Raw genomic sequence first — 19,095 nt, 5'->3', positions numbered from 1 at the left:
AGGACGACACTGGAACATAGTCACCTCTCCTGGGTAAGAGCACAGGAAGTTGAAGATAAGGGCCAGGCTACTGACCAAGATGTCTCAAACTTCATGCCAACCCTGGTGGGATGATGGCTTTCCTGTTGGTTTAGGTCTTTCTAGAGTTACTCGTTTGGAGTTGGAATAGCTCCCTGCCTCAGACTCTCAATAGGCAAGAGCTAGGTCCCCAAGTGCATGTTCTTGCTGCCCTGGCACACTCACGGATCAGTCTTTGTTGCTGCTATCAGTCAGTGGGGAGATTGTTAGGACAGGAGAGCATTCTGACCTATGGAGTCAGGCCTGATTTCTTATCCTGCCTTTGCCACTTTTTAGCTACTTGGACAAGTATCTAGTTCTCGCTGAGCCTTGAGTTTCTTCTGTTAAAATGGATAATACAGCCTTGCTTCAGGTTGAATGTAGAATTAAATGAGCTACTTTGTGGAAGATATTTGATGCTGAGCCTGATACACAGCTGAAGCTCTAAATTGTAACATCACCTTCCACCTGTGTCCCCCCCACCTAAACTGCATTCATGAGTTTCCCACCAGGATCAATATCCATGAGAAAGTTTTTCCTGGCCCTGCAATGGGGAACATTTTTCTCCCCGATTGTCTTGCCACTCCAATCACTCTGGTCTCAGAGTGGCTAGCTCTACTTCTGCTATTGCAGGGGGAGGGGGGCAGTCCCTTGTTTTGACCCCTTCCTGCTTCAGTGACAGGAGGGCTGCAGAGAGGGATTAGTGAGCTAATTAGAAATGATTGCATCTCTCAGCATTAATTAGCAGTGCTGTGGGCTTGCAGTGTGCACTTTGGAATTGAGCCCCCTGCGGGACAGCGTGGCAAGCAGCCGTCTGCCTCAGGGGCCTGCCAGCCCCCTGCACTGATTAGAAATGATAGAACAGGTTTGGGTAGGCACAGTAAAGGCTGCCCTCTCAAAGTACTGTGGGCTCTCTGATTCAGATCCTCTATACCTGTATGACTAGGCCTCAGTCTCCTCTTCTGTAAAATGGGACCAGTGGAGTGCTTATTTCAGCAGCACATATACTAAAATTGGAATGATACAGAGAAGATTAGTATGACTCCTGCACAAAGATGATATGCAAATTCATAAAGCATCCTCTCTCTCTCTCTCTCTCTATATATATATATATAATATATATATATATATATATATTTTTTTTTTTAATGGTATCTGGACATGAGAGAAAATCTTCCTGAGGGATTCTAGGTAGGATACTAAGGGCTGTACCTCAGGGCCCTTGGCCCTGGAACAAAAAAAAGGGTGATGAGTGAACAGCAGGCCAAATCAGGCCCCTGGAGGGACCTTGGGTTCTAGCCAAGAGAAGTTCTTTAAGAGAGCCCATGGTCTTGGGTTTCTGGGCAGATATCTAGCAACTTGGAATGTCTTTGCTCACTGGACTTACTGAAGGCTGCAGGTAGGGAAGTATGGATTGAACCTGAGCCAGCTGTGGCCAGAGTGGACACTTCACTGGCCTACCACCAGCCTCCTCCCCAGGTGCTCTTGGCAAGGCTCGGTCCCCAAAGGAGCAGAAGGCGCTACATAATGAGGGCCAGATCAGGCACTGAACAAAAGGGCTAATGGCTGGCAAGGGGTCAGGATGTGTCAGCTCCACTGGGACCAGGGGAGCTACAGTGACCGTTCGCCTGTTCTGTGCTTTGTTTTCGGTTTCTCCATGCAGCTCGGATTGGGAAAATGAAACGGAGGAAGCAAGATGAAGGGCAGGTATGTCCCCTGTGCAACCGCCCCCTGGCAGGATCGGAGCAGGAGATGAGTAGGCATGTGGAGCATTGCCTTTCTAAGGTAGAGGGGCCATCACTACCTACCTCTTCACCCCTTCCTCCCTCCCTTCCCCTACACTAGCTGCTGACTACCCCCAGATTTATGGGCTGTGTTGGGGTCTCCATGTGGTCTCAGCAGCTTTTTCCTCTCTGTTCTTTGCCCTCTTCCTTTGCTTTCACTCTTCCGCTCCTCCCCTGGGGTTCCAATGGAAAATAATTGGGAAGAGGCCCAGGTCTTCGACCTCCAGATTGGTTTATGTGAAAGGGACCCTAGATCTGGAGGCCCATCTGGCTCACCAAAGCTGGAGGTTAGGGCTATGCCCTCCTCGTAGACCCTGGGGAGCAGATAGTGGTGGCCTGGGACCCACATGATCCTACTCTGCTCTTCACAGAGGGAAGGCTCCTGTGTGGCCGAGGACGATGCTGTGGACATCGAGCACGAGAATAGCAACCGCTTTGAGGAATATGAGTGGTGCGGGCAGAAGCGGATACGGGCCACCACTCTCCTGGAAGGTGGTTTCCGAGGTACAAGCAGCTGACACATAAGCAGTGGCATTCTGGTGGCCAGGCCTCTGCTGGGTATCCATCTGTTGGGAGCCAAGAGGCCAGGGTTGGTGGCTGGTCATCCGTTCCACCACGTGGGAACTGCTGCTGGCGGGGCTCCTTTGTGACCGTGCTGCCTGCCTGTGATGTGCATATTAAAATGGATGTATTTGGGTGGGGAAATGGAATTGTGAGGCTGCAAGCTAGGAATGACGAGGGGGGCTCTCAGCCTCGGGTGATGCATTGAAGGTGACAGCCAAGCCGCGTTAGCACCTGCATAAAATATTAAAGGGACGGTTATGCATTTATCACTCCATCCCTCTTAAGGCTGATAAATGAGAATCCAGCAACCTGCTGTACACCTCCAGCACTGGGGGCCCTCAGGGCTTCCAGGCAAACACATTGGATTTTCCTCCTCCTCCTCAACCCCACGTCAGGGAAATCAGTTACAGAGGAGAGAGTGAGTTATGGCAAAATTTGACCTCCCCTGAGCTTCATTGGTGAATCTAATTTTAGCTCTGATCCCATCCCTTCTCCCTGGGTGCCCTCTGCCCTGAAGCAAGAGGGGCCTGGGCCCAGCTGCTCCTTGCTTCCCTTGGGCTCCCCAGTTGCTGCAGAGGGGTCTACAGGGCTTTGCACAGCTCCATTACCCTCCCAGCGCCTTGGAGGGATATGACTTCGCTCAGTGGAAGTCTCCCACCCCTCACCAGGTCAAACAGTACACAGGTTGGATGCCCAGGGTCGTGTCCTCTTGTCAGACTCCTCTGCTTTGGGCAGGAGGAAAGGGAAGCAGTTTGCCTCCTGGCCTCCGGCTCTCTGTGCACAAGCACAGCTGGCTCTGCACCTTACAATCATTAAGTGAACCAATCTGCTTCCCATCTGCCTCCAGTTCTCTGGGCAGCACCCTTGGGAGTTCTGGTGTGTTTGGTCCCTGGGGAATCTCACAGCAGCTGGGAAGAGGGTGTCTGACTTATGGGGGCTTTGTTGCATGGGCTGGTTTTGAGGAGTGGTCTCCATAGTGCCGTGCAGTGCAGACTGGATACGTGAAGGGGCGGCAAGCCCAGGTGGGGCATTATGCTTCTGGGTCTCTCTCATTCTCCAAGCATTTGGGGCAAGCCAGAGTGTAAATCAGGAAGGTAAATCAGCCCAAACCATTGCCCGAGCCTGAGTGGAGAGTTCATTTGCCACTTCGCTGTTGTCCTGTCCCAGAGTTTTAGAGTGCCTGAGGCCCTGAGAAGATGAGCAGCAAAGACCAGGATCCTGAGAATGGTACACGCAGGTGTCTGGTGACAGCCCATGCAGGGTCAGTTGCAGGATGCTGCTCCGGGTTCGCTCTGTTGGCAGCTGGAAATACTCACGCCTTCTATTACTGTGGCAACTTCTTAGGTTTCTTGGCACAGATCTGGACCTGATGGTTTCTGGGCACCAGACAAGGCTTACGGGGGATAAAGCTGCATAAGGCCTGCTGATTTGACAGTATTTCCCCGCGCTGGGATGCACTTGCAGAGCCGGTGTGCGGTGCTCTTAGGCCCTGGGCGGGTGTCAGTTTTCCCTGAGTGTTTACACTATGAGGTTGTTCCTTTCAAGAATTCCTGAGGGGAGTTCAAAGGGGGCTTTTCTTTGAGCGATTTGGAGAGCGAGAATGAGAGTGAGGCTTGAAGAGGGAGCAGGGCCGGAGGTGCCTTTATCTGCAGAGAATGGTTCCAGCTTGCCTGATAGAAGCCGCTGCTGCCTCTTAAACAGCTTAGTGCAGTCAAAAGACAGGCAGACTTGAAAGGCTGTTTTACAGCAAGATCAGCGGGGGCCACGAGGCAGAGAGCGGGGCACAGCGGAGCAGAGGAGGCTGAGGCTCCTCAGTGGGGGGGGCATCAAAGGAGGCCCTGGTTGATCCCGACTGCCTCTGCCCCCTGAAACCCTGTCTGCAGAAACTGGCCATCTGTCAGTCTACACTCCCTGGCCAGGACTGGTAGGCCCCAACTCTTGGGGGGTTGGGTGTGGCCCCGCCAGGCGGGCTGGTGTCAGTGTGGTGCATTGATCGCCCGCCGGGCGGGCCGGGCCGCAAGCCGGGCAGCGCGTGCTTAATGTGATTGAAAGGCAGTTAAAATGGCGGTGACCTTTTCAGGAGGAATTAGATTGCCTGCCAAGACCGGTTAGAGGGAGTGATAACGCCGGCTGAAGAAGCTGCCCAGCCGACTTCAGAGAGAGGGAGCAGAGGCAGGATGAGCGGGCGAGCAGTGAGGCCCATTTAAGCTGCGCTGTGCGTGCTGACAGAACAGAGATTGCTGTCCTTGTTAGATATGAAAGAATTGAAGAATTGCAGATAAGTTCCTGTATCCGATCATCCCCTATTCCTTCCCCCAGACCAGGGCCCCTTCGTCATCCTCAGCAAAGCTTCCCACCAGGCCCACTGGGAACTGGTTTGATGGAGCAGATCTGTTACCTTGAACATAATCTGCTGTGGAGCCAGTGAACAAGCGAGAGTTTTGGTGGAGACACTTGACTGAGGGGAACGGGCCTTGCAGTTGGACCTATGGCTATTGAGGGCAAGACCGGATAGCTCAGGCCCAGGAGTGTTTGGCATTGGGACTTTAGAACAAAATGAAGGACCAGACAGAACAGGTAAGCACCAAGATAGGTCCAGCTGGACATAGATCTTTAAGAGGCTAAAGAAAATAAAGACTTCAAGAGAGTAGGTTGGAAGACCTAAAACTTTCAGTGTCTAGGAAATACTGTGGCCTTCTTAGTTCTCAGAAATTCTGGACTGTGTGCCTAAGCTGTTGGACCTCTCAGTACCTTAGGTTTGCTAACCTGCTACTGCTGTTTCCTCCCACCCAGCATTATAGTTGCATAGAGGGTGGCACAGGGCCTAGTGCTTCACCAACATTCCCCTGAGAGAGTTCAGCAGCTAGGAGTAAAAGATACTCTTCTGGGGCACCATGCCAGCCCTGAGCAGAGCAAGAAGCCTCTGGGCTAGAGTAGCAGGCCCCAGGGAAAACCTAATTATACAGCCCTTGAGGACAAACGTACTCCAATCTGTAGTCAAGAAGGTATGTGACAGACGAACCACACCTTTCCTCATTTTCTATCTCCAGTCCTGGGTCCTAGAGAAGAGACTCATGTTGAGCTTTGATCCCTCCCCTGGATTGGTTGCCAGTGAAAGTTCACCCAGCTGGATTTGGGGAGCCTGGAGCCCATCATATCTGGAGTGGACAGGCTGGAGAGAGGACATAGGAATGGTTGATTTCAGATAAGGTGACAGTGATGTGGCAGGCACAAGAGTGGCAAGATGGAAAAATTTCCCAGGAGGCTGCACAGGAAATAGAAGGTGCTGCAGCTGTCTCTCTGAGCCCTGGCAGGGAAACACATTACTAGAATCCAGCACTGAGCCCCTTTGAAGCAAACAGGTGGAGGGGAGGGAGACTATGGGGACTAAGAGAACTGCTCTTCAGGCCTCTGCCCTGCCCAGATCCTAGCCTTGGGACTGCATCTTTCTCAGGTTCCTGTCTTGGATTTAGGCTGCTTCCAAGTAGTCTGGGATGAGATCTCATGGAGAGGACAGGCAGGGTAGCTGTGGCACAGATTTTTTAACTGGCTGTTGCTTGCTAAAACTTCACGAGATTCTGAGTCAGGGAATGAGAGGTTTTGTGAGTCCAAGGGCACAGAGAAGTAGGCCTTCCCCTAGCCCCTGCTCCCTTTGGCATGTTAGTTCCCAGAAAGTGGGAGCCCCAGCTGCTAAAAATGTTCCCCATTGCAGCCGTGCTGCCTTGTCTGGTCAGTGACAGGTGTTGGAACAGCCGACTGCTGGAGGCAGTCTTGATATGGAGAGGGTTAGGGCTGCTGCCTTCCAGCTCCCTACCACCTTTAGTTATAACTGTCGCCTGGTGGGAGGGGAGAGAAGAGGTGGCAAAGAGCAGGGCACCTCTGTCCCCTGTGGCAACTGACGGGGATTTAATCGCCTTTTGGAACACAATTGTTAAGCTGGGACAGAGGGAGTGCAAGCAGAAGGAGCAAGTATCAATGGTTTTAAACGGCGTCTGTCTCTCTGCGTCTCTCCTGACGTGAGGCAGTGAAACGCGTTATTGAGGAGGCCCGGAAAGTGGCTAAGTGCGTTTGACACACGCCAACTCCCTGCCTCCACACTGGATAATTGCATTGTCAACTGTTCAGCGAGGTGGCAGGTGACACTGCAGGCCGATTGATTGTCCCGCATCGCAGCTCCCCAGACTGTCAGCTCCCCAATCGATGGCGTTTACACAAGACACCGTAACTGCATCTGTAACTAATTCCAGTGTAAAACTCTCCGGAAGCTGCTGCCCCTGTCTCCTCCCCACACACACAACCCCCCCCGCCCCCGCCACAAGAGCACAGCCTCTGGAGGGCCCCAAGACTTTCCTTTCTCCCTGGGCTCTGGTTTTGTTAGGAGCAGCAGGTGAGGAAATTGATGGCTCCTTTTTTTTGTGGTTTCAGGTTCCAGGACGTTAGTGCCCCCAGTAAACGGGCATCTCCAGTTTCTCAATCGATCACCTAATCAATTGATTAAATTAACACTGATTTTTTTTTTTTTTCTTCTCCTCAATGAGCCAGGAAGAAATGAGTTTATGGGAGAGGGGTCATTTTTATAAAATTTAGACTTGCTTATCATTTCTGTACCGAATCCTCTTTTTGTCTGTTGCTAAGTATTCATTTGCAGGGAAGGGATTTTTTCACACTGCCCACCCTCCCAGAACCCACTCTGCTGAGTGTCATTGACCATCAGGCTCAGTTTGCTTATAGACAGCAGCCCAACACATTGTGCTACTTTAGGTGGGGCTGAGCCATAGCAAGGGGCCTCCCCTGCTGATTAAAGGGTACTCCAGGTCATCTTGGAGGTCCAGGGAGCTGAGTCTCTTCCCTGGATAGCAGCAGCAGGAGTGGCAGCTTGCTTGTTATCCCCAGAGCTATACAGAACAGGAGCCAGAGGCTTGGAAAGGAGCTCTGTGTGCCATCTTGCCTCTGAGTACTGGCTTGGGATGTGCCAGCAGCTGAGAACATAAAATGACTGTGGAGCTTTCCTCTCAAACCAGGGAAGGGGGGGGGCAAGCTGGTGGGGGCGCTGTCTGCGTAAAATGGCTTTATGGCTGTTTCTTTTTATTATGATTCTGCCAGAAGTCAGCAAGTGACATTTCATTAAGAAAATAAAGTTTAATGTGCTGGGAAGGAGGTTGGAGCAGGCTGGGGCAGCATAAGAGGGAAATTGGCAGTGGCAGCCCGTTCTGAACACCTGTGGGGGTAGGAAGAAGTTCCCAACATCTGTCTCCACTGCAGGATGGGGTCAGGGTCAGAATGAACTGCTCAGACCAGAGACAGGCCTTTTCCTTGGCAGATAAGATGTGCCATGCTCTCTGTCCTGCCTGGCTGGTCAGAGGAGCAGGAGGTTACCACCCAGCTGGGGGAAGCTGATAGGGAAGGTTGTATCCTGAGTGGCTTCACACCTCAGCCTCCTTTCTGACGCAGGGCTCTCAGCACTTAGTAGAACAGTATCATCAGTGGTTAGTCATTTCTGCTGAGGTGTCTTGTATAGCACCTGCTCTGGGCCTGGCCAGCTCTGTTGGATGGTGCTGAGATCACAGTAGTGAGTCAGACCTGGGCTTTCAGTCGGTGAGGGACCATGACAATACATGTAATGACTTTGGAGTTCCATAGGAGTCCATGTGGACACCAAGGAAAGGACACCTATCTGTATAGAAATACCTGGGGAAGTCTCCACACTGAGCACCTTGAGGGTGGGGATCACATCTTGAAATTCTTTGTCTCCAATGCCAACCCAGGCAGAGGATGAGCTCAGTAAAGGCTGAAAGAATATTCCTGAGGTGAGTTCATTGCGGAAGTATTTCTGGAGCAGCTATGCATATAGGCACTGTGAGTTCCTAGCAGGAAGCGTGGTTGAGCTAGGTCAGACTTGCAGAACAAGCAGGCATTTGTTTTGTAGACCAGGAGGGAGAAGAGATAATAAGATGTACAAAAGCACAGGAACACGAGCAAACACGTAGGGTTGGGGAAAGCACAGTAACTATGGTCTGCTGGAGTATGAGTCCTGTTCTAGGCCTGTCAGAGGAGAGGACTTCAGGCCATAGGGCTACTTTCTGTGTTGAGAAACTGGGACCTTTCCTGGCATCTTTGGGGTACCCTGTTTTATCAGCTTTGCCATGGATTCTTTGCTTTCCTTTTTGTCCACTTACCAGGCAGGGCTGGGCAGGGCCAGGCTGAGGCAAAGATGGGAGGCTGACTGCTGAGCTGCATGTACGTGGGGGCGGGGGCGTTGGCAGGGTTCGGGGGCACAGGCTGTAAGTGAACCTGATAGCTACATTCTGATTGATGGCAGAGTTTGTCTCCCAAACTGTCAGAGGGTTTATAGAGGTGCCACTCACCCACAAGGAGGGAATTGCTTGTCAGGACACCTGGCTGTGAACAGGAGACAGAGCTGTAACTTGGTGTTTTCTCAGCTTAATGGCCCTGCTGCTGACCTGCCTGCTGCCTCGAGTTTGTTGATGCCTCCGTGTAGAGGGGGAAATGAGGATTGTCGGGGAGGGGTGGAGCCTAGGCAGTGCCTAGCTTCTCTCTTTCCCTTGTGCTGTTTGCCTTTGGGATGGATGGAGCCTTTGTGAGACCAGAGACCAGAGGTGTAGATGGGAGAAGAAAGATCAGGAAGAAAATGCTTTGGAAATGGACTTGAAAGATGGAGAACGTTCCACATGGAGTGAATAGCATAAGCTAAAGTCTCAAGAACAGGATATACAGGGTTTTCTGAAGAGCAGTAAATAGCCTATCTGTAGGCATCTGGCTTATGGAGTAAAATGAGAAAAAGGGCAAAGGTGGAGAAGTAGGTGCATCCACATCTTGACGGATCTGGCTGAGAAGATTTTGTATGCAGTGGGAAGCCATAGCTGGTTTTGGAGCTGGGAAAGGAATGGTCAGAGCCATATGGTAAACAGGATAAAGGAATAGACAAGAGGCTAGAGGACCCGTTATAAGATTGTCATCCTGATGAGAGTGGAAAGAATGGATAAGAAGAAATTTATGAGATTATCAGACAGAACCCTGAGATGCTTCCTCATCTCTTTGATGATTTCCTTGCTGCTTCTACTTGCCACAGATTCCATCGTTTTCATCTCTCTCTGTCCTGGCATGGTTGCTATGCTGGCCAATAGGGTATGGTCTCAGTCCACTGAGAGGAGTCAGAGGCAGGGAGGGAGAAGCAATCGGCTTTGTGGCTCCTGACCATCAGGAAGGGTGGTCCTGGGTGTCAGAGCACATAGCAGGTAAGGGGGCCTAATGTGACTTCAGCAGCTCTCCCCCTCCCCATTGGCCAGGGGTCTACCAGTGGCTAGGCCAAGCACACCTTGGTAGGGACAGCCACCTGCCTGGCCAACGGCCCTGTGTCCACCCAGCCTGCTTGTCTTCATGGATTGCTTTCAGAAGCAGGTGTGCGTGCCTTCCTCCCTCATCTGTCCCTTCCTAATCCCTTTATAACTGCACTTGTCCAGGAATCTGGGCTGAGTGAGGTGGAGATGAATAATTAATGTCAGGCGCTTCAGACACCAAATATTTGAACAGCTGCCTGGTGTTTTTGCTGGCAAGGACCTGGCGGCCAAAATCAGGACATTGGCTGGGGGTCTTGCTGTGTGCCTCTGACTGGCCCTAGCCAGTTTGCTCTTCCCTCTGATGGACTGTCAGGCTGGACCATGGGACACAGGGGGATGCCCAGGTCCTGGTTGGGGATAGCCTTGTAGACCTGAATTTCTGTGTCTTCTTCCTGCTCTTCCTAGACCTAGAAGACAGGTGGGCAGCAGGGCTAGCTTGGGTGTCTCCTGAGGACCTAACATAGTGTATGAATGGTCTAGTTTATGAGCAGAGACCACTAGGAGCAGCAGGAAGTGGCAGAGAAGGATGAGGTACGCAGAGTGAAAGGGATTGGAATGTCAGAGCCACGAGTACCTAAGTAATTGGCTTTCTATGCTCCAGGCCCAAATTTCTGAGCCTTACCTGGCCCAAAACCTGACCCCTACCTAGGGAGAACAGAAAGGGCACTCTTGGCCTAGTCTTGCTGGCCCCTGGCCCTCCTCACGTCCTGCTTCCCACAGGCTCTGGCTTCGTCATGTGCAGCGGCAAGGAGAATCCGGACAGTGATGCTGACCTGGATGTGGATGGGGATGACACTCTGGAGTATGGGAAGCCACAGTATCCTTGGGGCACTGTGGGACAAGGTGGGGCTGGTGGGACAGGTCAAACGGAATTTAAAAAGTAGCCAGCACCTCTGGTACTTGCCCATACTATCCACCCCCCCCCCCTTTGGGGTCAGTGTCTGAGCTTTAACTAGGATTCAACCTTCATGGCCTACTGTAAACTAGGATCTGTTGTCCTTGACCACCATGCCAGATACACAGAAGCTGACGTCATCCCCTGCACAGGCGAGGAGCCTGGTGAAGCCAAGGAGAGAGAGGCACTCCGGGGTGCAGTCCTAAAGCAAGTGTGGGCACAGGCTTGGGTGGGTGGGATAGAGGGGTGGGAAGTCCTGAGGCAGGGGTCAGCCTAGTACCCACTCTCAGGGCTCCCCCACCTGCCTTTAGAGCTCACTTTGTTCTTTTCTTCTCCTTTCCCTAGTGGCGGCCCTCCCAGCACACGCATCACGCCCGAGTTCTCTAAATGGGCCAGTGACGGTAAGTCCTGACCCACCACAGGAGTAATTAATGGGTAGAGGAGACCTCTTTGGGTGGTGGTGACTGACTCAAGCCCAGCCCCTCACCTGTGCTGCCCAGTCTGGCCAGAGTATGAGTTGCCCCTCTGTCCCAGCAGAGATGCCATCTACCAGCAACGGTGAGAGCAGCAAGCAGGAAGCCATGCAGAAGACCTGCAAGAATAGTGACATCGAGAAGTGAGTGTCTGGCCAGGAGGGGGGCCTCTGGAATGGCAGTTCAGAGGGAGGGGGGAGAGAGGGGCTCTTTGCTAGCAGGAAGGCCTGCTGCTAAGGCTCCTGGCCTCCAGAACGTGACTTAATCCTGCAGCCCTGGGCACACGACGGGCATTGGGGCCCAGCTGGTGCTAAGCATGACTCTGTGAATTGATCACTGGGCCACGGCCCTGGGAGTCTTGGCGGAGGGAGGAGTAGTCCGCCTGCCTGCCTGCCCGCTGCGGCGGCCTCCGCCCGGGAATGTGATGTATGGCCGCCCAGCCCAGCCGGCGCACTTGATTCATCTCCAGTTTCTGTTTCTTAATCGGGAGCTAAATTGGTTTCATTTTTCTTGTCCCGGGTGGCGCTTGCAGTGGGTTTTAGGCAGGAGCATTGGGTCTCATCACTTCTGGTAGGAATTTTTGGCCTGGGTTCTCTGGCAGGGGAAAAGGGGATCTGTTAGCACTTCACATGGGGCTGGGCAGCCCCTGGCCTGGATCCCCAGGAGCCACAAGCAAATCAGTTGGGCATCTTACTGTCTTTCCAGAAGCCCATGCAAGGCCAGTTCTGGCCCCAAGAGGTGGTATTGTCCAGCTCTGGCTGCCTGGAGTTGCTGCTGTTGGCCATTGCTTAACTCCCCGCACCCCACCCCTCTCTCTGCTGGAGGCTAGGTTGCCTGGGGTTAAAAGGCAGCCTCTTCATTCCAGGGCCAGTGTTCCATCTTGCCTCCTGCCAGGAGAGTGGATTGCAGGCCGGTGCAGGGCTGGGTCGGTGGCCCAGGGTCACCTCCCATTTGTTTCCCTCCATTTTGTGTTGTCATAAATTCATTCCAGCCCGTTGTGGTTGATCAGTTTATCTCGGCCGGGGCCGCGAGTGCTGCTGGCATGATGTATGGGCCGCGGCTCGGGGCCCGGCTGCCCATGAATCACCGCAGCTGCTCCGTGTCAGTGCTGGAGCGGGCCGCACGGGTTCGGCGCAACCAGCATAGGGGGGCCGGGGTGGGGGGGAGGAATGACGTATGGATGTTTATTTAATAATTCTCTCCTACTCCAGCTGAGCGGGGCGGGCGGGGCCATAAGGGGCGCCCACCCTCGTCTGGAGGGGCTGCTCATAAATCAGAAAGACAAGATCATTAATCAGGGATGGCGCCTGAGGGGGAGGTGGGGGCCAGAGCTAGTGGCCATCCATGAAGGTACTACCCACCCAAGGCTGGAGAAAGTTGAGACTTCTGTCCCACCTGTGTGAGCACAGGAACCAGTAGGCAGGGTTCTCTGGGATGCATCATAGACACTCAGTCATATGCAGAGATCTCCACTGGGTCTGGATCTGTCCAGATTGGGACCCTTCAGTCCCTATGGCTTCTCTCTTCCTCGTATACAACATAGGTTCCTGTCCTAGATCTTATTCACCACCTAGGGGAAACAGGAAGGTAGGATGCCATAGTTTCTTCCAGGAAATTCTCCACTCCATGCCTTGGAGGGTCTCAGGAATAACTCAGAAGCAGCCTGGATCAGGAGCTAGAGAATTGGGTATTACACCAGAGCAGAGATTAGAGGTCAGGTGTATGCTGAGCACATCCACAATAAGGTGGGCTCTGGAGTTGGATGTGGCCTTGGAGCTTTTGGATATAAAGGGGGAGATGGCTTCATTCTCTCTTGGCCCCATCCTGTTTGCTTTCTATATCTAACTCCTCTGATTTGGGGTTTGAGAGTGCTCAGCTCTGGGGTAGCCCTGTGCCCCCAACTCCAGGCCTTTGTTTCCCTATTTTCAAAATAACTACATAGGACCAGGCAAATGCCCAGCATGGTCGTCGGGAGAGAAAGAGAGCACAGCTACCCATCCTTGTCTCCTTGTCAAGAATTTACCAGCAGATGGGGTGGCACATATGGCATTGGGCAAAATGCCAGGGGAAGAGCCAGCTGTGCTGGTGATAGTAAGGGTGGAGGGGGTGGTGAAGGCTTCCAGATCTGGAAAGTTGAATGGACACTTCCAGAGAATCAGCCAATGCCAGAGGAAATGGAGTCAAGCCCTTTGCAGCTTCCCTGGAGAGACGTAGGGCAGAGAGGGAGTCACAGACCTATGGATAATAGATCTAGGGCATCTCTGGTATAGGGACACAGCTATCGAGAAGTCATATTCTGTGTTTCTGCTAAGAAATTCGAATTCAAATTCTGTGTTTCTGCCCTAAGAAAGGTAAGAGATCAAAGTTTGTTGTTGCCCGTGGAATGTTACCCACCATCCTCCCTGTGCCCCCCAGTACCACTTATGCCCAGCAGGGAAAGACCACCTGTAAGCTTTCAGGCTTTCTGAACCGATGATCTGCTCCAAGCTAGCAGAACAGGTCACCCTAGGAGAACATCTCTGCCATACTGCACCACACTTACAATTCCCCCTCAGTCCGCTCTTTCTCCTGATTGAATACATCTTGTAGCCTCAGCTCTTCAGCTCTTACCCTGTCACAGCCCTCCTCCAACACCCCCAGCAACTTCCCATTGCCTGTGAGATAAACTTCACTTTCTGATTGTGCCTCTGAAGTCTTTTCTGATAGAATCTCCTTGCCCACTTTAGCATTGTCTACTTACCCACAGGTGAGCCCTAAACAGCCACGTGGGTCTCTTGGGCCTCTTAGCCTGTGTTCCTACTGGTCCGTAGACCTGGAGACCCAGCTCCTCTTGGGTATTTCCAGTGTTGTAATGTTAGTCATGTATTCTTGGTTGATCACAGCATCTGTCTTTGGGGTTTGAATCCCACCTCCCCCATTCTGTGTGAACCATAAGCAAGCTATTTAATGTTCCTTTGCTGCTTTAGTTTCTTCATATGTAAAATGGGAATATTCGAATCTCCTCATGGGGTTTTGTGAGGTGTAAATAAAATAATAATTTTCAATCCCTCAGTACAGGCCCTGGCATTTAGTAAGCACTTAATAAATGTTGGCTCTTTTATTTGCATTACCATCATTGTTATTCCCTAACGCCCATCTCTAGTAGCGTCTTCTCCAAGAAGCATTCTTCTCCCTCGGTGAGCTCCTCTGGGTTCTGTCCACTTGTTTTAGGAGGGGTAGGAGGGATCAGTCCTCAGGATAGTCCTAGCTATTCACTAGCTAGTTCAGTACTGCAGCCCAAAGAGTCTTCAAGAAGTTACAGGGGACCTTCATGGGCAGGACTTGAACAGCAGGCGAGGACTCTCAGGCCATCTGATGTGCCTGCCCAGGAAGAAACAACAAGGAGCCCTTGAGGTAGGCAGGCCTGTGGCCCAGGACTGGATTCTGTGGGACTCACGCAGTCCCCACATCTCTGACTGTTCCAGGAGTGAGACTGGCTTTTCGGTCAACAAACATTTACTCATACTCACGTGCCTGCCAGGGGGCTGATGTTCGTAGTCAGTATTGGTGGCATGGGCAGCTTGCCCTTGGAAAACTACGCCTCGTACAGGAGACAAGGACGTTTGCAGTTGTGTTGCTGTGGTGGAGTCCGGTGCAGGGTGCTAGAGAGTACAGAAGAGCAGCCACCAGCAGTGGTGCTGTCAGGAGGGTTGGAAAAGGCTTCTGGTGAGTTAGGAGGTAGGGTGGCCCAGAGAAGGCAGAAAGTGCCGCAGGAAGCCAAGGGAGTGAAAAATGGTGGAGCGTGTGGAGAGGCTTTATAGTTTGGTGTGGATAGAGCATCAAGTGTGGCACAGTGCTGAAGGATGCAGGCTGGGGCTAGACCAAGGAGTCCCCGGTCTCAGTTTATGAGGAGTTTAGTAGAGCTTTATTCTGAGGGAAACATTGAGATGTTAGAAGTAGAAACAGTCAAATTTGCAAAATTCTAGGTGCTGGGAGAATGGAATGAGGAATCTGGAGGCAGAGGGGCCATTCAGGTCAGTGGAGGGATCGTAGGAGAAATCATGAGGGCCTGGACTAGTGGTAGCGGTGGAGAGACTACAGATGCTAGGAGCTAGATGACAGATTGTGGGCGCCGAGGGTGACTGGGAAGCAATGGTTTGAGAATGGTTCCTATGTATCTGGTTTGGAAATTGACCAGGATGGAGGTGGAAGAACAAGGAGGATGAGGAGTTCAATTCCAGAAGATGGAGTTTACAAATACAGGATATGGGCAGGTGGGGGGCGGGGATATCCGGGAGACATTTATATATGCAGTTCTAGAATTTAAGGGCGGTGTGGGCTGGAGGTTCAGATTAGAGATGTCAGCCTGCTGCCTGCCCAACCATGCTGTCCTCTTCACAGAATCACCGAAGATTCAGCTGTGACCACGTTTGAGGCCCTGAAGGCTCGGGTCAGGGAACTTGAACGGCAGCTATCCCGTGGGGACCGTTACAAATGCCTCATCTGTATGGTGAGAGAAAGGGAAGCTGGGATGCCTTTGGTCAGGCTTCAGTGCCCTCTGGGGGTTGGAAAGGGCCTCTGCACTGTGATCTGAGCTCTTTAGAGGGTAGACCAGCCTCAGAGTGACCCCCCCCTTCTCTGCCCACCTCCTCCCTAGGACTCCTACTCGATGCCCCTAACGTCCATCCAGTGTTGGCATGTGCACTGCGAGGAGTGCTGGCTGCGGACCCTGGTGAGGTGGCATGGGGGTTGGGGAGTGGGTGGCTACTTCCGGTGCTACCCACATGTCCATGCTTATGCTTGAGCCTGCTTGAGGGGAGGGAGGTGCAAGGGCAGGGGAGAGCATGAGCATCAAACACAGCAGCGGGAAACCAGGATGTTCACCCCCCCCCAAACTCCCCCCATTCTTGTCTCCACCACCAGCTTTATTAAATTCTCTCCCTCCATGGGTTCACTGCCTGCTCTGCCCACCCCCAAGGCCCACTGTATCACACGTATTGGTGTGATCCCAGGTCAGGAGGAGGCTGGGTGTGGATAAGCAGGACTAGGGCCTCAGCCCCTCCCCCTGCCATTACTAAGCTCCTTCTGCTCCTGCCCCTGTTCTTCGCTCGGGAGCAGCCATTAAAATGTCGCCCGGAGACAGCAATAAAAGGCCCGGACGTGGGCTCTGTGTCCTGATCAAAGGCCGCATGTAATCTCGTTAGGGCCGAGGCAGCCACAGCTGGACCCAGCCTTGTTCTCATTACCGGGGCTCCCGCTGCGGGGCTGGCCAGGCGGTTTGATCCTGGCGTCCCCCCAACACAGGAGTATGCCTGCCTGCTTGCAGAGGCTGCCCATGCATCCCCAGCCTGGGCTGACAGGACCAAGGTGCCAGCATACAACTGGTGCAGGGGGACATGGCTGTGGGCCCAGGTGCTCTCATGAGCAAGTATGCAGCATAGTGTGCATAACCAGAGCCCTCCCTGTTCTCCCTGCAGGGTGCCAAGAAGCTCTGCCCTCAGTGCAACACCATCACAGCGCCCGGAGACCTGCGGAGAATCTACTTGTGAGCTAGCCACCCCCAGCAGGCCTTGCCTGGAGCAGCCCCACCTGCCCGCCTCTGTGACGTGACCCTCCCCCTTGTACATATTTGCACACAGGTTCCCCATGTACATACATGCGCACACACACGTGCACATTCGTGTGCGTGCACACACACATACACACACACACACACACACACACACACACACACACACGCACGCACGACTCTGGAGCCAGAGTGGAGGCTGAGACCCAGGCCTTGCCTGCTGGTTCCCACCAAAACTAAGGACCATACCTGTTTGGGGTTTTGTTCCCAAGGTGGGGCAAGGAGGTGGGAGTGAGGGGGAGTAGTTGGGCAAGGCTCCTGAGATACAGCCCCCGGACTGACAGACGGACAGACAGACATGCAAACACCAGACTGAAGCACATGTAATATAGACTGTGTATGTTTACAATGTTGTGTATAAATGGGACAACCCCTCGCCCCCCACTCCACCCTCACCCCTTTGGTTGTATGATTTTCTTCTTTTTTTAAGAACACCTGGAAGCAGTGCCCCCTTCAGGGCTGGCTGGGGGCTCGGCCCATCCACCTCTCAGGGTGCCTGCCTCTCTCTCTCCCATGGTATCCCTTCCCTCTCCCACGTGCTCGGTGTTCAGTGGTGTATATTTCTTCCCCCAGACATGGGGCACATGCCTCAAGGGACACGATCCTCTCCTTAGTCTTAGCTCCTGGGGCTCTTTATAAGGAGTTGGGGGAGAGGGGAGACACAGGAAATGGGAACCGAGCTGAAGCAGGGGCTGAGATTGGGGCTGGATGAGTATGCTCCTGGCTGCCCAGCCTTCTACCAAGAACCATTCCTGGGATTAGAACTGCTGTTCCCAGGGAAAGTGGTCTCCCCCGCCCCTCCCGTGGGCCCCACGGTGTGATGCTGTGTCTGTATATTCTATACAAAGGTACTTGTCCTTTCCCTTTGTAAACTACATTTGACATGGATTAAACCAATATAAACAGCTGCTGCCTGTGTGTATGTGTGCAGGAAGGGGTAGGTGATGGGGTGGTATGGACAGAGGCAGTTAAGGAGTTAATTCCTGGCAGCAGTGTGGGGAAGAAGACTTGGATGTCCCTGTGAAGCAGAAGCAGTGCAGGGTTGGTCCACTGGGGGTGGGGGGCCTGAAGCACTCCCATCAGGGGTGGGGGTGGAGCTGGGGACCTGGACTCCTGACTATTGATGGGTAGGGGCTCCAGGTTAATTCCTTATCGATGCAGAATCGTCAGCTCATTAATCACAGAAGAGGTCAGAGCTTGGGGGTACAGAGGGGATGCAAGCTCTATCCCCCAATCTAGAGCAGAAGCAGCTATAAGCTTGGGTAAAGACAAGCCTCAAGCCTCTATACCTTTCTAATGCCCAGAAATGAGCCAGGGACCAAATGGAACAAGCATCTTGGTCTCTGCGACCTTTTTTCTAGTGACCAACACCCCAGTATAGCTACTCCCTAGATTCTCAAATAGCTACCGTAGAAACCCCAGTTATCCAAGGTGGACCTTCATGTCAGGGAACTGAAGCTGGCCAGCTAGCACCGGAGATTGCACTCTATCAAATCATCCCCAAGGCTACCCGCTGCCAGTGAGTAATCCACATCCTGGGCTCTGGCAGGTGCTCACAACTGCAGATGAGTCCTTTCCTTTATACATTCTCACACACCAGGCCCGTCGTCCACCTTTCCAAATTCTCCACCTTAGACACCGATCTCTGGGTGCCCGCGATGCATATACTACAGAATAGGATCCAGTTGGCAGCTCCTGCCTCTTGGTTAGAGCCTAGTGAAGGCCCTGCAAAGACCCGTGCCCAGCTTGATGGCATCGAGTATCCTAAATAAGAGAAACCTGGGGCCCAAGATTCCGGGGAATGTAGGTGTCCTGCCAAAGCAGGGCGGCCCCAGTAATGGCTGCTTTTGGAAGAGAGGTGGATAATGTCCAGTTCACATCGGGCTGGCTGCTTTCAGGTCTCAACTCTCCCCTCTCCTTGTCTTGGACTCAGCAGGTCCCTGATGGCTGGTTACTCTCACCCTAGGGGCCATATGCTCTCAAATAGGGGACGTTAACCCTGCACGAGGGCACGAAGCCCACTCTGCCACGGGATCCTTAAGCTTGGTCTCATGGCCCAGGCAGCACTGCCACCTGTTGGCCATGGCTAGGAATGCAACCACACAGCACCGGGATTGGTGGCAACTGTCCCAGAGGTCCCAGAGGTCCCAGAGGGCTGACAGATGCAGATTGAGCTCAGCTCTTGAGACAGAGTCCATCAGCCCTGAGAATATCAAGGGTTAGCTGCCACCCAGAACTTGGCCAGCCATCTCCTTCACTGTCAAATTATCAAAGCCCATTCCTGCCCCACCAAGTCCCTCGAATACCACAGCAAGCTCATCCAATCAACAGATATTTACTGAGTACCTACTACGTG

General features: G+C 52.8%; 1 protein-coding gene and 1 non-coding gene across 4 annotated transcripts in view; both read left to right on the top strand.

The window, feature by feature from the left end:
• Positions 1-17,647, top strand: part of RNF220 (ring finger protein 220) — a 224,797-nt gene extending 207,150 nt beyond the window's left edge. For 2 of the 3 annotated variants that reach the window (XM_047082930.1, XM_047082932.1), the window contains 9 exons: positions 1,721-1,842; positions 2,213-2,345; positions 10,484-10,580; positions 10,779-10,865; positions 11,004-11,059; positions 11,196-11,274; positions 15,512-15,620; positions 15,768-15,842; positions 16,588-17,647. In XM_047082930.1, the coding sequence (XP_046938886.1) occupies positions 1,721-1,842; positions 2,213-2,345; positions 10,484-10,580; positions 10,779-10,865; positions 11,004-11,059; positions 11,196-11,274; positions 15,512-15,620; positions 15,768-15,842; positions 16,588-16,659 (830 nt within the window). In that variant the 3' untranslated portion in view covers positions 16,660-17,647. The remainder of the gene's footprint in view (positions 1-1,720; positions 1,843-2,212; positions 2,346-10,483; positions 10,581-10,778; positions 10,866-11,003; positions 11,060-11,195; positions 11,275-15,511; positions 15,621-15,767; positions 15,843-16,587) is intronic. The other variant, XM_047082931.1, reaches the window with a different exon arrangement.
• Positions 1,041-1,147, top strand: LOC124516722 (U6 spliceosomal RNA). The gene has a single exon (XR_006963130.1). It is a non-coding gene; the product is annotated as a U6 spliceosomal RNA (small nuclear RNA).
• Positions 17,648-19,095: the final 1,448 nt, after the last annotated feature.

The sequence above is a fragment of the Lynx rufus genome, unplaced genomic scaffold (genome assembly GCF_022079265.1).
Source record: "Lynx rufus isolate CCGP_SWC_20201006 ecotype Redwood Valley unplaced genomic scaffold, mLynRuf1.p SCAF_2, whole genome shotgun sequence".
Lineage (NCBI taxonomy): Eukaryota > Metazoa > Chordata > Mammalia > Carnivora > Felidae > Lynx > Lynx rufus.
The sequence above is the reverse complement of the archived record's forward strand: the minus strand, read 5'-3'. Positions and strand labels throughout refer to the sequence as shown.